The 17011-nt window shown below is 43.7% G+C and overlaps 1 protein-coding gene across 1 annotated transcript; it reads left to right on the top strand.

The window, feature by feature from the left end:
- Positions 1-1109: 1109 nt before the first annotated feature.
- On the top strand, positions 1110-7852 carry LOC123143274 (uncharacterized). The gene is made up of 2 exons (XM_044562131.1): positions 1110-1514; positions 5638-7852. Exon 2 carries the CDS (start codon positions 5660-5662, stop codon positions 7670-7672), a length of 2013 nt encoding a protein of 670 aa, XP_044418066.1. The 5' UTR covers positions 1110-1514; positions 5638-5659; the 3' UTR covers positions 7673-7852.
- Positions 7853-17011: the final 9159 nt, after the last annotated feature.

Below are 17011 nucleotides of genomic sequence, written 5' to 3'. Positions count from 1 at the left end.
CGGAGATGGGGCTGCACGCCCGACGGTGGCCGGCGGTGGAGAATCCCCGTCCTTGTCCGTCAGTGGCAGCGGCAGGAGGCGGCGGTCCTGCGCCGGAACCTGGGCTGCCTTACCTCGCGCGGCGTGACAGCAACGGTTGATAGGTCGATGTGTAAGATACAAAGAGATCGGCTCCACCGGCTCTTGATTGAGTGACTCATCGATCGGTTGCAGAAGGCGAGAGAGCAATTCGTTGACCAAAGGAACGCTACGAACTAAAGAGAACTTGAGTCACACGATTTGATTGGAAAAGAAAAAAGAAAAAAGCTGACATGGCTGGCTGCTGATGTGGATAGGCTACATGTCTAGAGAAATAACTGGGATGAACTATCTAGGTATTATAGATGTGTGTCAACTACATAGTTGGTATCAAACAATTTGAGTTTCGAAACTGTTAAGCCATCAAAGCTGTCAAGTACTAGCAGATACAGCACAGAATGCTAACAGCAGGAATGGCTAAAGCCATATGCGTCGAAACTGGAATCACAATTTGGAAGAGTATTAAGTCAGGTGTAGTATGTACTGAAGGAGTAGGCTACCACAGTACTCAACTGCAGTACTACGTAGTAAAGTTCATTGTTTTCCTTTTCCATGAGTTCAGTTGCGTTAAATTTCTCACCCAGCTGCTAGAAGTAGAAGCCTCTTGCTGCTCTAACTAGATCCAAATTAGACATACCACCTTCATTAACTATCAGACAGCAGCTAAAGATGATTACAGTTTGAAGTACAGGATATCACAAGCTAGCACAGGCTGAATGATAAAACATAAAGATTCAGACTGAATAAAACTTGTAAATTCAGTTGAAGATGTACGTGTTCAACGTACACTGACATGCACAGTACTTATCACGGAGCGTCGCGGGTGGATGCGCGCGAGGAAGAAGACTTCGGTAACCCCCAAAGATGTGATGTGTTCAATTTATGTAAGAGTGTTTTTAAGGGTTTGTGCTAGTTAATATATGGCCTTCGGCCTTTTTGAAAGGAAAAATAATATCCCAAATGTACCCAATGGGCCAATATTTGCAGCCCACTGAAACAGAACCTCGTCAGGTAAGCTTGCTGTCGGGCGGGCTGTGCTGCAGCCCGTCTTTTTGGAGCGTCGGTGGTGGGATTGGATTGCGGCCGGAGCTTGCCTGACGACCGGGGAGGTCGCGGGCGGCGCCGTCGGAGCGACTCTGGTCCGACAGATGCTTGTGCGCGGGCGCCGCCATGCCGTAGCCAAAGGAGGGCCGCGCGGTGGAGCGGGACTGGGGCCGGGGCGCATCGGTGGCGCAGTCGGCGAAGAGGAAGGGGGCGGGCGCGGTCGGTGCCAACAACGTCGGCGGTAGCCACTGCCAGCTCCGGCGTTGGGGAGCATTACCGGAGGGTGCGGAGGCTGGAGAAGACAACCCGCTGCTGGTGTTGCTGCTAGTACGGCAAACCTTTTAACGCCACTGCCATCTGCACTCAAGATGCGCTGCCGCGCCGCCCGCCGGGTACCGCCACATTCATTCATCGTTTGATCCTTAGCATTTTATTTGTTCTATCTATTCACCCTTTGATCCTTATTTTTTGCTAATTCGTTTGCTCGGTTTGTTCCATTCAGTTGATGTGCGTGTTTGCATTTCCCCCCTTTATTTCTTATTATAAATCTGGTTCACCCGCTGTTAAATAAATCCGGGAGTGCCAGAGTTTGTTCTTACATCCTTGATTCAGTTCCACCAAATACACTGTTAGTAGAAGGCCACAGTGGGGTCTCTGAATTACTTGAGCACAGCGACCTTCTCCATGGTCAGACAGGCGCCACCCAAGTCGCTGTTAGATTCTCAGGTTTGCTATTTCGGAATCAATCAGTCTAACTCAGTTCATGTGTGGTTTTGCGTTTTCCTTTTTCCCTCTTGTCAATAGAATGCAGCACTGATAAATCTCTCAATTACTACTGAAGCAACAGCAATCATTAGGTCGTGCATAACTAATTTTGGTTCCACCAATGGTGGCAGTGCTTGGTGATGATCTTCAGTCTTCAGTTTCTCCAGTCCTGATAATAGGGCCTCACCTACTACAATTCACCAGGGCGTTCCTTCTTCTCTCTAGCTAGCGTTTCTCTGTTTCAGTGCTCGTTTCTCTCTAGTAGGAGTATACATTACTTTTTTGAGGGAAACAACAGCTGTACAGTCGATGCATTTTACAAGATAGAATACGATTTGTTACAAGACTTTATACAAACAGCGTGTCTTGTATTCTCATAGCTTAATCCCTATGATTTCCTTTTTCTTTTTACAGCTGTATGTGTCTTTCTACTCCTGCAAGCCTGAACTTGACGGACTGACTACGAGTCATAAACAACATATCTCTAGGCACATGTTTTCTCTTATCAACTGGCTACTAGTGACGCTTACTTCTTAGTGTTAGATAAGGCATCAACATCAATTGTATTTTACTATTCACCAGCCTGCCAGCTTCCAGCTAACAGATCAATCTGATGAATAATCCAGGCCTGCAGGCCCGGAAGATTAATTTACACTTGATTAAAGTTGTTAGTGCGTCTCATCATCAGTTGTCATGGCGCTGCCGGTCACAATTGTGGATGGGTCGATGTTAGAGATCACAAGTAAGGTGACCACAAAACCAATTCACAAAGAGTCTTTTGGTTATGGCTAGCTTCCAAACAAACAGACAATTTCAGAATAAACTACACCACTTGCTCACGCCGTTATTTGGTCCGTGATTAAATTAGTGTGCTTTGCTATCGCTACAAGTCTCCCATTTTCAATATTTGAACATGTTCTTCCCATTTTTCTTTTGTGGAACAAGCTTTTCATTTGCATGTCATCAGGTTCGTATTTTTTAGGAAGTAAATAAATAAAAGTCCAGCACGTAAGAGCAGAATAGCATATTTACAAACTTGTTGATGAAGCGCATTTTGCATTTACATGAATATCATAATTATGCTAAATCTCATCGTAAATTAATATCTGAATGTATTTTAACAAATTCTGTAGCTGTCAATAACTTTCCTTTTTGGAAAATGAAAACAAGAAATTAGATGAAATTCTGAAAGCTTTCCGTTGCTGATGGAGTGGGTGGCTCTGATAAAAAAAAGGCATGCAAGTATAGACTTGACTCGACTGGATCCTAAAGAGTTTATCTTTTACAACTAAGAGTAGTAGCAAACTACACTTCACCAGTTTTCTGCTGAAAGTTTAAACTTTGATATGTCAGAGTGGCTAGTGGGTGGTGACTAGAGATGGCGTCAGTTGTAACTTTGACAAGCTAATTAGCTGCCTGCTAACGTATTAATCTGATGAACAATTCATGCTCGAATGATGCATGCCCTGATGATTTACAGTACTTGATTAAAGCTATTGCAGCTCATCTTCCATTGTCATGGCGAGCTGTTGATCACGTCAGAATGAACAAGACAGTTTGGCATCATTAGCGTGCACGCATCTAGGACACATCTGACTTTCTGATTGATCTGGCGCCGCTAATTAATCGGTAGATTAGATGCAACGTCACTTGTGGAAAATGCATGTGAATGGATCGGTTCATGATGTGCAAGCTAGTATATTACTCCCTCCGTTTCAAAATATAAGGCTTATTAGAGATTCCAATGCGGACTACATACAGAGCAAAATGAGTGAATCTACACTCTAAACTATGTCTATATACATCTGTATGTAGCCCGTATTGAAATCTCTAAAAGGTCTAATATTTAGAAACGGAGGAGTACTTATTATAGAGACTAAGAACAAAGTTGCATGTAAGTAGTAATCTAAACACTCTTATATTTCTTTACGGAGGGAGTAACGTATACCAATGCAGTAAACATTATTTTGAATGGCGTCGGAAAGAACTAGTGTAAACATGTACGCATTTCAGTAGTACTGCATCAAGTTTAGTTCCTGAATAGTTCACTAGTGTGAAACGATCAAACCAAGTCACAAAGATTCTTTTGGTTATGGTCTTATTGCTAGCTTTCAAATGAACAGACCATTTCCAAGTAAATTCTACCACCCGCTCACCTCATCATTTGGTCTCTGTTTTTATGTTGGGCGTGCTCTGCTAGTGCTACAAGTCTTACACACATATGTATATACATGTGAACAATTTCTTGTATCATTGTATCATATCTCTTTTCCCGGCAGGTCTGGTCTCATATTCTCCAAAGATTAGGCCTAATTGGTAATTGCTATTGATCCACAAACCACCGCTGGCTGGTGGGGGTCAAGCTCCCATTCAAGTTCCCAAAGAACTCCGGAAATTGCTTAGCTTTCTCATTATCTTAGTGGCGTGAGAAATATCGAAGCATCTGAACGATTGTGTTTTCAGTGGCGCTAGGCCAAATGTTTCGGCGGTGTTGCTGACAGTTGCTAACGAGTGCGCTCTCTCATCCTTTGTCTGAGTGTGGTCAGTCTTGTTTTATGTGTGGTGAGAGTTCTTAGTTTATTCCTTAGGGTTGTGTCTTGATGTGTGTTTGGGTTGATGGAGTTTCTCCCCTCACCATTGTACATATTTATTTCTCCTTATGATACACAGCTATCGTGGCTCCTGGGTGTTCAAGAAAAAAGGTTTTTATTTGCGTATTAGTATAGGTCCATATTTTCAGAAGGAAAACAAAGAGAAGTCCTACACGTATGAATAGAAATAGCATATTTACAGACAACAAGAATAAATATATGAATCTCATAAGGTTGTTAGTGAAGCACTTTTTGCATTTGTGTATATTTAACATATATATGATGAAGTTTAACAAATATGTGAGTGTATTGATAGAATAGCTAGCATATTTACAGTCATCTGAGAATAGATATGTGATTCACATAAAGTTGTTGATGAAGCGCATTTTGCATTTCTTTGTATTTCACAAACACACATATACAGTTGTGATTCACATAAAGTTGTTAATGAACCTTTCTCTCATTTTCGGAACTGATAAAAAATGCAAGAAAACTTTAAAAGATAAACCTTTCGGTGTGGCTCATACAAAAAAAAGGGCACATAGGTAGACTTGACTCGTGTGAGTCCTAAAGAATATGTCTAGGTACAGCTAAGAGTAGTAAACTACACTTACCAGTTTTTCTAGCCAAGGCTTCAACTTCCCGATGCTGAGGTGTTACTAAACATGAACATTTCTCTATGTACAGCTCATCTTCTGGTGTCAATCACATGCGTGCCCGCATCCCAAGCACATCTGACTTTCTGATAAATCTGGACTCGAGTGAGTCCTAAACATAATCTGGAGATGTTGTCGATCATGTCTGAACTAACAAGACAATGTTAAGATTAGAAGTAGCGTCATTTGTGGAAATACAATGTGGATGGACAGGTTCACGATGTGCATGTTAGTATTCTTATAGAGGCTAAGCAAGACGACTGAACACATAATTAAAGAACTAGTTTCCATTAGTCTTAAATATACAGTGCCCTGCCCTTGTTAACCCTTCAGCGGTTCTAGGAGTTGGCTCCAGAGCATTCGGTGGCACTCTCCCGCAATTTGGTTTGTTTACTTAACTCTCTCATGTAAAATGCCCATTTTCTTGTTCATAATTTCAGAATATCGTGCACAGTTACTGATCATGCAAGCTATCATCTGACATGCTGATGTACCCATTTCAGTGGCCGGTGCACAAACGTTGCAATGGCGGGAGGACTGGCGGTGCACCTGTGGAAAGAATGGGGGATCCAAATATTGGTCCTTGCTAGCTTCATGCTGCAAGTGGTTCTCCTCATCTTCGCAGGGATCCGTCGGCGCAAGGCCTCTGCTGCGCTGAGGATCTTCCTCTGGCTGGCGTACCTGATGGCGGACAACATCGCGGTGTATGCCCTTGGCCACATGTCCCTCAACAGCAGGCCTTACGAGGACCGGCTAATCGCGTTCTGGGCGCCGTTTTTCCTGCTGCACCTGGGTGGCCAGGACACCATCACAGCCTACTCTTTAGAGGACAACCAGCTCTGGAAGCGTCACCTGCTGACTCTGCTAGTGCAGGTTTCAGGAGCCAGCTATATCCTCTATGTTTATATTGGCAATGCGCCGAGCCTGGTGTCAGCGACCATACTGATGTTCGTCGTGGGCGTCATCAAGTATGCCGAGAGGGTGTTGGCACTCAGGCTCGCCAACATTGAAAATCTAGGCACCACTCTGGACATACGGGAGGGCGAGTATGGCAGACTGGATAGAAAAGGCGATATGGATGCAGAGCAAGAGGTTCTGCTGGGAGCTCATTACCTGTTCAGCTTTTGCAGGAGTGAATTTCTCGATCGTGTGCCGACGCTTGGGGCATACAGTGCCGCTACAGCAATTAAGAAAAGCAAGCACTTCAATGGAGGCATGTACATGTATGGGCTGGTGGAGGTGGAGCTCTCTCTTCTGTATGACTTGCTTTACACCAAGGCACCGATGATCCACACTTGGCATGGCTGCTGCATCCGTGTTGTCTCTTCGGTTGCCACTGTGGCGGCATTCTTGCTGTTCCAGCTTGGCGGTAGAGGTGCTTACAACGGGGTTGACATTGCCATCACCTATGTTCTGTTGGTTGGTGCCATCATTCTGGAGATCACTTCTGTACTGAGGGCACTAGGGTCAACATGGACATGCGCATTCTTGCATGCTCGGAAATGGGATCGGTGTTATGGTGCGGTGATGTGCCTTCGTCGGTCCGTCAAGGCGGCAAGCAACAGAAGGTGGTTGCAATCTATCGGGCAACATAATGTGCTGGATTTCTGCGTCCGTGACAAGACCAAGCTCAGAGACAGAATTGCCAGGGCAACGGGACTGGGGACCTGGTGGAAGAAACTGCATTACTCAAGCACCATTCCTGTTACGCCTGAGTTGAAGGAGTTGCTGATGACACAGATGTTGAAGACAATGCATGATTGGAGAAAATGGAACATCAGATATGTGCGTGGCCAAGCAGCGCTTACCGACTGCGGGATCTTTGATGATATCGGCCCGACTGTGGAAAAGGATTTTGATGAGTGCGTCCTTGTCTGGCACATTGCGACGGATATTTACCTTCACTGCTGCCCGCAAATTGAAGAGGGACACCCCCTTGTGAAGGCAATCAAGGTACTGTCCAACTACATGGGGTTCCTCCTGGTTGTACGCCCCAACTTACTGCCAGGAGGGGTACGCCGCAGCCTTTTCCGTCAGAATTGCCCTGATTTGGAGAAAATGATGGCTCAACTCTGTGCTGGAGAGTCCAGTGAAGATGAGGATGACGGGAGCTGGGAAACGGTTGAACGGTTGGAAGATGGTACTGGTAGTGGCCAGTCTATTGGGGAGAAGGATGATGGTGCACGGGAAATTACTGCAGAAGGCGAGGATGGGAACCACCCTATGGTCCCATCCAGCAAGAACCTCGCCAAGCATGTGCTTCACAAGCACAACAGTGAGCATATCGGCGGTGCTTACACCAGGGCTGGTCATCTTGCCACTAAGCTACTTGACAACAAGTGGAACCTGCCAAACGTGCTGGAGGTCATCTTCGCGGTGTGGGTTGAGTTCTTGTGCTACGCAGCCCACCATTGCACTGATGTTTCCCATTGCAGGCAGCTCGGCGATGGTGGTGACTTCCTCACCATTATCCGCATCCTTGTAGATCACATCGAGTTGTTTGGAATCCACCGGCCGGATACCAACAACGGTGCGTAGGCATAGTTTTTTTCTTTTCTTCTTCAAATCCTTGGTTTACTTATTAGTGTATCTTTCCAAGCTTTTATCGAAATAATTCTCTATTTTGTGGGGAAGGAACAAATGAAATGATCGTCTTCATGCTTATCTACAAAAGGCCATCATCTCATCCTAGATTGGCAGATGATTCATCTGTTTTCACATGAGTGATTATAAAATTTGTTTGAATTTTCCTAAGGATCAGTCACATCAAAGTAGATAAGCACAAGCGCAAAAGAAAAAATCGTAGCCAAGGACACCTGTCGTACCCTTATTTTGTCTGAACTCCCACCGTTGTACAAATCATAACTGGTCGGTGTCTATGTACACACAACCACCATTATTTTCGTTAACACTTCTTCTTCGGTAAATACATTGACGGACCAGATCTGCCCATACCCCTTCATAAGAAAGGGTAGGATGGTCCTTTCATAAAATACATCACCTCAACCGTACACGCAGTAAATTGGGCCGGCCCATCAACGATCTATCTCTAAAGTGGTTTTGTAGTGAAAGAGTGAAAAATACTACAAAAAATTTGCCTTCGGCAGCAATCGAACATGGACCTCCCGCAAACACACAAACGAGCCGAACAACTACGATGAGCCAGCTTTCTTGGCTAAGTAACTGCATGGAGTTTTAAGAACTATGAGCAGCCACATATTTGAACACTTTTGCGGAAATTCTAACGTGACTTTTTTTAAACGCGGATATTTTTCAAAATTGTAAACAAAATTATGAAAGTGGAAAAAAAATCGGAAACATGAAACACATTTTTAAACTCCGAACAATTTTTAAAAAATGTGATTTTATTAATTCCGAATTTTTTTTGAAAACACAAACAATTTTGAAACTCTAAAGGTTTTTGAAAGGCGCATTTTTTGATATTTTTGAACTTCCTTGTAAAATACGAATAAAAAATAAATATGTTGAACATTTTTTGAGCTTTGGGATTTTGAAAATGAAAAACAAAATTCATGAACCTTCTTAAACGCTCCCAAACCGGTAAAAACCAGCCTGGAACTATCTAGAGGTTCCCAAAACCGGCATCTGCAGAGGCAACAAACAGATTAAAATGGGCTGACCTATGTTCACTCGCAACGATTGCGTATGTGGGAAATAATAAGCGTCAAATAAGGTTTTCCCTCGATTGATGCCGTCGCCTAGTTAGGCCAACGCCTAAACAATTTTTCTCTATTTTTATTTTTATTATATTTTTTTGATAATTATTTTTTACTTTTCAAACTTTATTGTTCTTTTTCAAACTTGTTCAAAAAATTGGATTTTTTTTTGGAATACCATAAATGTTCTTGTTTTCAAATATTTTTAGAATTTAAAAAATGATCTAGAATTTCAAAAGAAATCACATTTTCGAATATATTATTCATAGATTTAAGAAATATTTGTGCTTCCAAAAAGAGTTGATATTTTCTTAAAATAGTACATTGTTTCCAATTTTTTTTCAAAATTTTCATCAATTGTTGGAAATTTGTTACCAATTTTGGAAAATGTGTTCAAACTTGTCAAAACTTAATGCGCAATTTATCAGCCTTTTTTCACCGAGAAAACTTCAGAAAATGCAACTCTGTCGGGAGCTCAAACAACTTGGCACGGTGCCTTGAATTGACCATATAAGCTCATGGAATAAATTTGGGTCATGTGACAGATGCCGAAAACAATATGGTCTCAAACGAACCCTTCTCGCCTAACCAAACACTCTCCATTGAATATGGTATAGTTTTGGACATGCATAAAATGACCTAACTTTTGCCTGTAGGCGGACATACCCATGGTAGGCACCCATGCCAGGCTTGAATGAATTCCGACACCGTATGCAAGTTGTGTCACGTCCGACCATTTATTGACCATTTTTTCATCGAGAAAACTCTAGAAAATGCAAGAATTGCCGGAAACTCAAACAACTTGGCATGGTACTTTGAACTGGTCATACAAGGCCATGAACAAAAACAGACTCTCAAACAGACCATTTTGGCCTACTCGAACTTCCTCCATTGAACATGGTCTATTTTTCTACATGCATGAACTAACCCCAACTTTCACAAGCAGGTGGGCATGCCCCATGGTAGTCATCTATGCCAAGTGTGAATGAATTTGGACACCGTATGCAAGTTGCATCACGTCCGGCCATTCATCACCGGAAACTTCGGAAAAATGCAAGAATTTCTGAAAACTGAAAAAATGGCATGGTGCCTTGAATTGGTCATACAATACCAAGAAAAAAATTGGAGCCATTTTAGAGATGTTGAGAAACAAAGTGCTCACAAATGGACCCTTCTCGCCTACCATGAACATGGTCAATTTTTCGACATGCATGAAATGACCCCAATTTTTGCAAGCAAGTGATATTGCCCATGGTAGGCATCCACGACAGGTTTGAACGAAATCTGACACCATATGCAAGTTGCGTCACGTCTGACCATTTATTGGCCATTTTCCGCAAAACAAACTCTAGAAAATGAAAGAATTGTCGAATACTCAAAAAACTTGGCATGGTTCCTTGAATTGGTCATGCAGGGCCATTAAAAAAATTGGGGCCATTTAAGGGATGTCGAGTAACGAGCTGCTCCCAAACGGACCCTTCTGGCCTACTCAAACACTCTCCGCAGAAACATGGTATTTTATTGGAAATCTCAGGATGGATCCCAACTTTTGCTAGCAAGTCCGCCATCCTGCATCAGCGTCGTCGTCAGTCATGCTCTCCCACGCGACGACCCAAAGCCCCCTCCCCCACACGATGGTTTTTGCCTCCCACAAAGATTGTGGTGCCACCGCCGTACGCGAGAGGGCGGCGGTGGCAGCAAGCAGCCGGCAGGCTTCATCCTGTGTCCTCCTCCTTCCACCCCGTTGCAGAAGTCTTAATGGTTCCGTCCCTAGTTCCTCCACAACATAGCCGATCCTACCTCGACGGAAAAGGTACACGTGTCAGAGTGGTTCCAACGCATGATGCAGGAAGCTCATCATGTTTACCGCGCTCCGGCGCCGAGGTGGATGGTGGCCGTTGGATATGGAGAGGAGGACAAGGGATATGATGTGCGCAAGTGTGAATGCCATAAAATTAGAACATATGACCTTTTGGTAGGGGGTGTGCAAAAAAGTTGTCACATCGAAGTAGTCAACCTCCCACCCCGTGCAAGTCAAAACTGATGCAGCGTGGATAGGACTATGAGCAACACACTTGGCAAACTTTTAGGACCCATATATAAATTTCATAGTATTCAGACCAATATGACACACACCAAATATTTTTGAGACTTATGGTGTATTTTACTCTTAAAAAATGTTGTTGTTTACAAAAAAATCACAACTTTAAAAATGTTCTAGTTTACAAAAATTTCTCACAAATTCAAAAAAGTACACTTTTTCCAAAGTTTATTCACATATTCAAACAATGTCCGTGGAGTTTCAAATAACGTTCGCACTTTCAAAATTTGTTTGGAATTTAAAAAAATGTTCCTGCTTTCAATTTTTCGTTCACAAATTCAGAAAAATGTTTGAGGAAATTCAATAAACCCTTTTGCTTTCAATTTTTTGTTCGACATGTTGAAAAAATGTTTGAAAATTCCAATTGTTGTTTGTGTTTTCCAAAAATTATTGGTTTTCAGAATTTTGATCGTACTTTTCAAAAACTGTTCATGTCTTATCATTCTGAACAATCTTTTAAGGACACGAACATTTTTGAAAAATTCATTTAATTTCTGAAAATGTGATTTATTTTTTCAATTTATGAACAAATTGGAAAAAACCAACATTTTATGAAATTGTGAACAAAATTAAAAGCATTAAATTTTGTTGAGAATAAAAAAACTTGAAATAGGAAAAAGAAACAAAAAATAAAAGAAAAAGAAACAGGTGAAAAAATGGTTCGCTACACTAAACATGTTGCTGTGGTCATTCTAATAGCAAGCGTTTCTTTATTTGATAACGAATTCTATCAAGTGGACTGGCTAGCGATCAGCACTTACTATGCTGAGGTGCATGGTTCGAACCCTTTTGCTGGTCATTTTTTTATGGGTGTTTATTTTCACAGTTTTCACGCCATAATGGGCCGGCCCAGTTGGGAGGCTCTCCCTGTGCGGACGCACATCAGTCAAACAGAACGCGCCTCGTATTGAGGTGTGAAAAGACTACATTGGCCCTTTATACGTTTGAGGAGGGGGTTATACCGAAGCGGGACTCGTTGAAGAATATAACCTTGCAAGGAGAGGATGGTGAAAGTGCATCTCCATATTATCCTAATTAGTTTTGGTGATTTATGATAAAATCATTGAGAGAACTAATGTTTTATTGACTTTATGTCAGGTATAGCTAGCATGTGACCTCATTGTGTATCAGGACTCAGTACTAGTGAAAGATGACTGGTGAATGGTGAACCCCTACAAATATCTTTTCTAGTTCTTGTCTTCACCGTGGTCTGTATTTTGTAGGTATTATGGTGAATCGACATTCGAATTGAGCATATTAAAGCCATAATACGAAGGGGGGCACGAACAATTAAATACTTTGGTTTGAACTTTGAAAACAGATCATAAGCCAAAGTTATCCAAAATTCACTCCCTAGCAATCCTTGTATGAATTTCACTACTAAGCCCCGGTACCTCCAAAGTTTTTTCGGCACTACCGAGCCATTTAGGGTTATTCTTACTTAGAGATCAAACCCATACCTAGTTGTTGAGCCACTGTTCTTTTTGTTCCTGAACTGTTGATTCCTTTGTTTTGTTCGGCTCTTCCAAGCCTATGTTTTTTCGTGTGTGACTTGTTAGATTTTCTCCTTTACATATTCATACAAGTCTTTCCTGCCTTGCAGAAACTTTTACTAAGGCACTGCAAATTGAAGTATCTTCCTCCTGGCCTTGCCTCCCAGGAAAGGGCTTTGAATATTTTTTTTATAGAATCTGGGTCTCATCTCTCTAGAGAACTTTCCAACTCTGGTTTGGCTAGGACTAGATGCAAACCATGACCCGGAGAGGATCAACAATCTGAAAACTCGAAGTAAAATGGTATATGAATGATGCATGTTGCATAATAGTCGTAGAAATGGAGGATGATGCAGCCGTGCGAGCACCATGTGCGGGAATTAACTCCGAGGAAGTGTGCCATTTAGCAAACGAGGATGCTCCTCGTTTCTCGAATGGAAAAAAGAACTATCTTCTTTCTAGGAACATGGTAAATCAGAAATTCTTATGCTCGTGATTCTTCATCCACGGATTCAGAAAATCTTCCAGTTTTCCATTCAGGAAAGTTTATGGGCAACAAGTCGGCATGAAGTGATTCATAATGTTCAAACATGAACCTTTCATTCGTTGGGGATGGTTTATAAATCATCAAATTCCCACAAATGGAATGAGAAGTGGGTCCATGTAAATGATCGAGACCTCGCAAAGCTTTCAGGGCGAGGGATATGCTGTCGCAACACTTCTTGGCCAGCAGGTCGGGAGTTGAATTAGCATAACTTCTCCTACATTTTAGAAGAAAGAGAAGTGTTATGTAGTCTGTACTTCGTGGATGCGCAGTGAGCTTTTGTGTGTTAGGAAAAACGAAGATGTAGTGTAGCCTCTTGGAGACTATCTGTATTTATGGCATACGTATGTTTGTCCAAGTAATTATTCATTTTGGGAACTTTTGATGAATTCCCTAATGCAACGATAATAAAGGAATCAAACTTGACAATTATTCCAAAAATATAATTCCATGGGGTAGAAAGCATTACCAGAACGCCAGCAGGCATGCCACAGGGCTTTTTTTTGTTTGGTTGTTTTCAGTTTTCGTACATAGTCTCATCAAATATTAATTCTGGTCAGAATACACAGCGTCTTTTTTTTTGTAAATTCGGATTACCCAAGCACTGTAATATTCAGGTTTTTTGATCGGCTCACACATTTTTCAGAAATATCAACTCAAGTTTCATTTTTTAAAAAGGACGTGGCTAGAGAGCGCCGCTGCGCTTGTTCGTTGTTTGAAGCGCACTCCCATATATGGTAAGTATATGTCCTTGTATCCAGCGATGTATACTAGAAAAGAAATCTGTCTAGCCACATCCCGTAGCGCACGGGTGTACCGATGGAATCAATCTACATCTTGTCTCATGTGCATTTATTTGGGGTTCAAAAAGTCTTAAAAACCGTAACTTTTGATTCAGGCATGTAAATTCAGTTCCGTTTTCACCATTAGATTTCTCACGACGAGTTTTTCAAAACTAGATCCCATATGGATAGGTTTCGACAAAAAAAATTAGAGCAACTTTGTGTGCTACGGAGACAACTTTAGTGTTATAAGAAAGCAACTCCTTTTTATTCTTTGGTATGACTACCTGTCAGCGAGGAGTCTTTCAAAGTTTCTTATCATGACTACCAATTGACTAGATTCACCTCTTAGTGTACTATGAGGAAGCAAACTCCTTTTTTCGTCCTGGTAGCACTACTAGGAAAATGCTTATACATAGAATTTTAGCAGTAGCGCCTGTTTGGGCGCCCATGCTACTGGTATGTACCAGTAGCGCCGGCCAAAACGGGCGCTACTGCTACTGTATAGCAGCAGCGCTGGTTGGCGCGGGCCGCGCTGCTGTTAAGCGGGCCACAGGGCCAAAAGGGCAGGCCACTTAGCTGTAGCGTGTGATGTGCGCCGGCGCTACAACTAGTGGGCTTAGCAGGAGCGCTGGCCCATTACTCGCGCTGCTGCTAAGCCCACTCCCTCCCCTGCGTGCGCGCCGGCCGGCCTGCTCGCGCCCCCGGCCTCATCACTCAGCTCACTCACTCACTCACACACTCCACACTCCTCCCTCAATCCCCCACGCGCCGCCGTCGACCCCCGCACGCAGCCGTCCCCCGCGTCGGCCCTCCTCCCTGCGTCGGCCGACCCTCGCCCGCGCCGACCCTCCTCCCCGCCGTCCGCCCTCCCCCGCGCCGGCCTCCTCCCCGCCGGCCGCCCCGGCCCCCGCGACGGCCCTCCTCCCCCGCCCCCCCCCCCGCGCCGGCCCTCCTCCTGCGCCGGCCTGAAGAAAATATGCCCTAGAGGCAATAATAAAGTTATTATTTATTTCCTTATTTCATGATAAATTTTTATTATTCATGCTAGAATTGTATTAACCGGAAACTTGATACATGTGTGAATACATAGACAAAACAGAGTGTCACTAGTATGCCTCTACTTGACTAGCTCGTTGAATCAAAGATGGTTAAGTTTCCTAGCCATAGACATGAGTTGTCATTTGATTAACGGGATCACATCATTAGAGAATGATGTGATTGACTTGACCCATTCCGTTAGCTTAGCATTTGATCGTTTAGTATATTGCTATTGCTTTCTTCATGACTTATACATGTTCCTATGACTATGAGATTATGCAACTCTCGAATACCGGAGGAACACTTTGTGTGCTACCAAACGTCACAACGTAACTGGGTGATTATAAAGGTGCTCTACAGGTGTCTCCGATGGTAATTGTTGAGTTGGCATAGATCGAGATTAGGATTTGTCACTCCGATTGTCGGAGAGGTATCTCTGGGCCCTCTCGGTAATGCACGTCACTATAAGCCTTGCAAGCAATTTGACTAATGAGTTAGTTACGGGATGATGCATTACAGAACGAGTAAAGAGACTTGCCGGTAACGAGATTGAACTAGGTATTGAGATACCGACGATCGAATCTCGGGCAAGTAACATACCGATGACAAAGGGAACAACGTATGTTGTTATGCGGTTTGACCGATAAAGATCTTCATAGAATATGTAGGAATCAATATGAGCATCCAGGTTCCGCTATTGGTTATTGACCGGAGACGTGTCTCGGTCATGTCTACATAGTTCTCGAACCCGTAGGGTCCGCACGCTTAACGTTCGGTGATGATCGATATTATGAGTTTATGTGTTTTGATGTATCGAAGGTAGTTATCCCAGATATGATCACGTACATGACGAGGAGTCTCGAAATGGTCGAGACATAAAGATACATATATTGGACGACTATATTTGGACATCGGAATGGTTCCGGGTGAGATCGGGAATATACCGGAGCACCGGGAGGTTACCGGAACCCCCCGAGAGGTATATGGGCCTTATTGGGCCTTAGTGGAAAAGAGGGAAAAGGAGCAAAGGAGGGGGGGCGCCCCCCAAGCCCAATCCAAATTGGGAAGGGGGCTGGCCCCCTTTTCCTTCCTCCCTCCTTCCCCTTCCTTCTCTCCTAGTCCAACTAGGGAAGGGGGGGATCCTACTCCCAGTGGGAGTAGGACTCCCCTTGGGGCGCGCCTAGGAGGGCCGGCCCCTCCCCCTCCTCCACTCCTTTATATACGGGGGAGGGGGCACCCCATAGACACACAAGTTGATCAGTTGATCTTTTAGCCGTGTGCGGTGCCCCCCTCCACCATAATCCACCTCGGTAATATCATAGCGGTGCTTAGGCGAAGCCCTGCGTCGGTAGCATCATCATCGCCGTCATCACGCCGTCGTGCTGACGGAACTCTCCCGCGAAGCTCTACTGGATCGTGAGTTCGTGGGACGTCGTCGAGCTGAACGTGTGCAGTCCGCGGAGGTGCCGTACCTTCGGTGCTAGGATCGGTCGATCGTGAAGACGTACGACTACATCAACCGCGTTGTCAATATGCTTCCGCTTATGGTCTACGAGGGTACGTAGATAACACTCTCTCCTCTCGTTGCTCTGCATCACCATGATCCTGCATGTGCGTAGGAAATTTTTGAAATTACTACGTTCCCCAACGGTGGCATCCGAGCCAGGTTTATGCGTAGATGTTATATGCACGAGTAGAACACAAGTGAGTTGTGGGCGATACTAGTCATACTTCTTACCAGCATGTCATACTTTGATTCGGCCGTATTGTTGGATGAAGCGGCCCGGACCGACATTACGCGTACCCTTACGCGAGACTGGTTCTACCGACGTGCTTCGCACACAGGTGGCTGGCGGGTGTCAGTTTCTCCAACTTTAGCTGAATCGGGTGTGACTACGCCCGGTCCTTGTTGAAGGTTAAAACAACACTAACTTGACGAAATATCGTTGTGGTTTTGATGCGTAGGTAAGAACGGTTCTTGCTCAGCCCGTAGCAGCCACGTAAAACTTGCAACAACAAAGTAGAGGAGGTCTAACTTGTTTTTGCAGGGCATGTTGTGATGTGATATGGTCAAGGCATGATGCTATATTTTATTGTATGAGGTGATCATGTTTTGTAACGAAGTTATCGGCAACTGGTAGGAGCCATATGGTTGTCGCTTTATTGTATGCAATGCAATCACCCTGTAATTGCTTTACTTTATCACTAAGCGGTAGCGATAGTCGTAGTAGCAATAGTT

Source organism: Triticum aestivum, chromosome 6D, assembly GCF_018294505.1.
Source record: "Triticum aestivum cultivar Chinese Spring chromosome 6D, IWGSC CS RefSeq v2.1, whole genome shotgun sequence".
NCBI lineage: Eukaryota > Viridiplantae > Streptophyta > Magnoliopsida > Poales > Poaceae > Triticum > Triticum aestivum.
This window is presented reverse-complemented; position numbering and strand designations above follow the sequence as displayed.

Bases quoted from the DNA above. Each gene is read 5' to 3' on its own strand.
- LOC123143274 (XM_044562131.1), top strand. From the start codon at position 5,660: ATGGCGGGAGGACTGGCGGTGCACCTGTGGAAAGAATGGGGGATCCAA.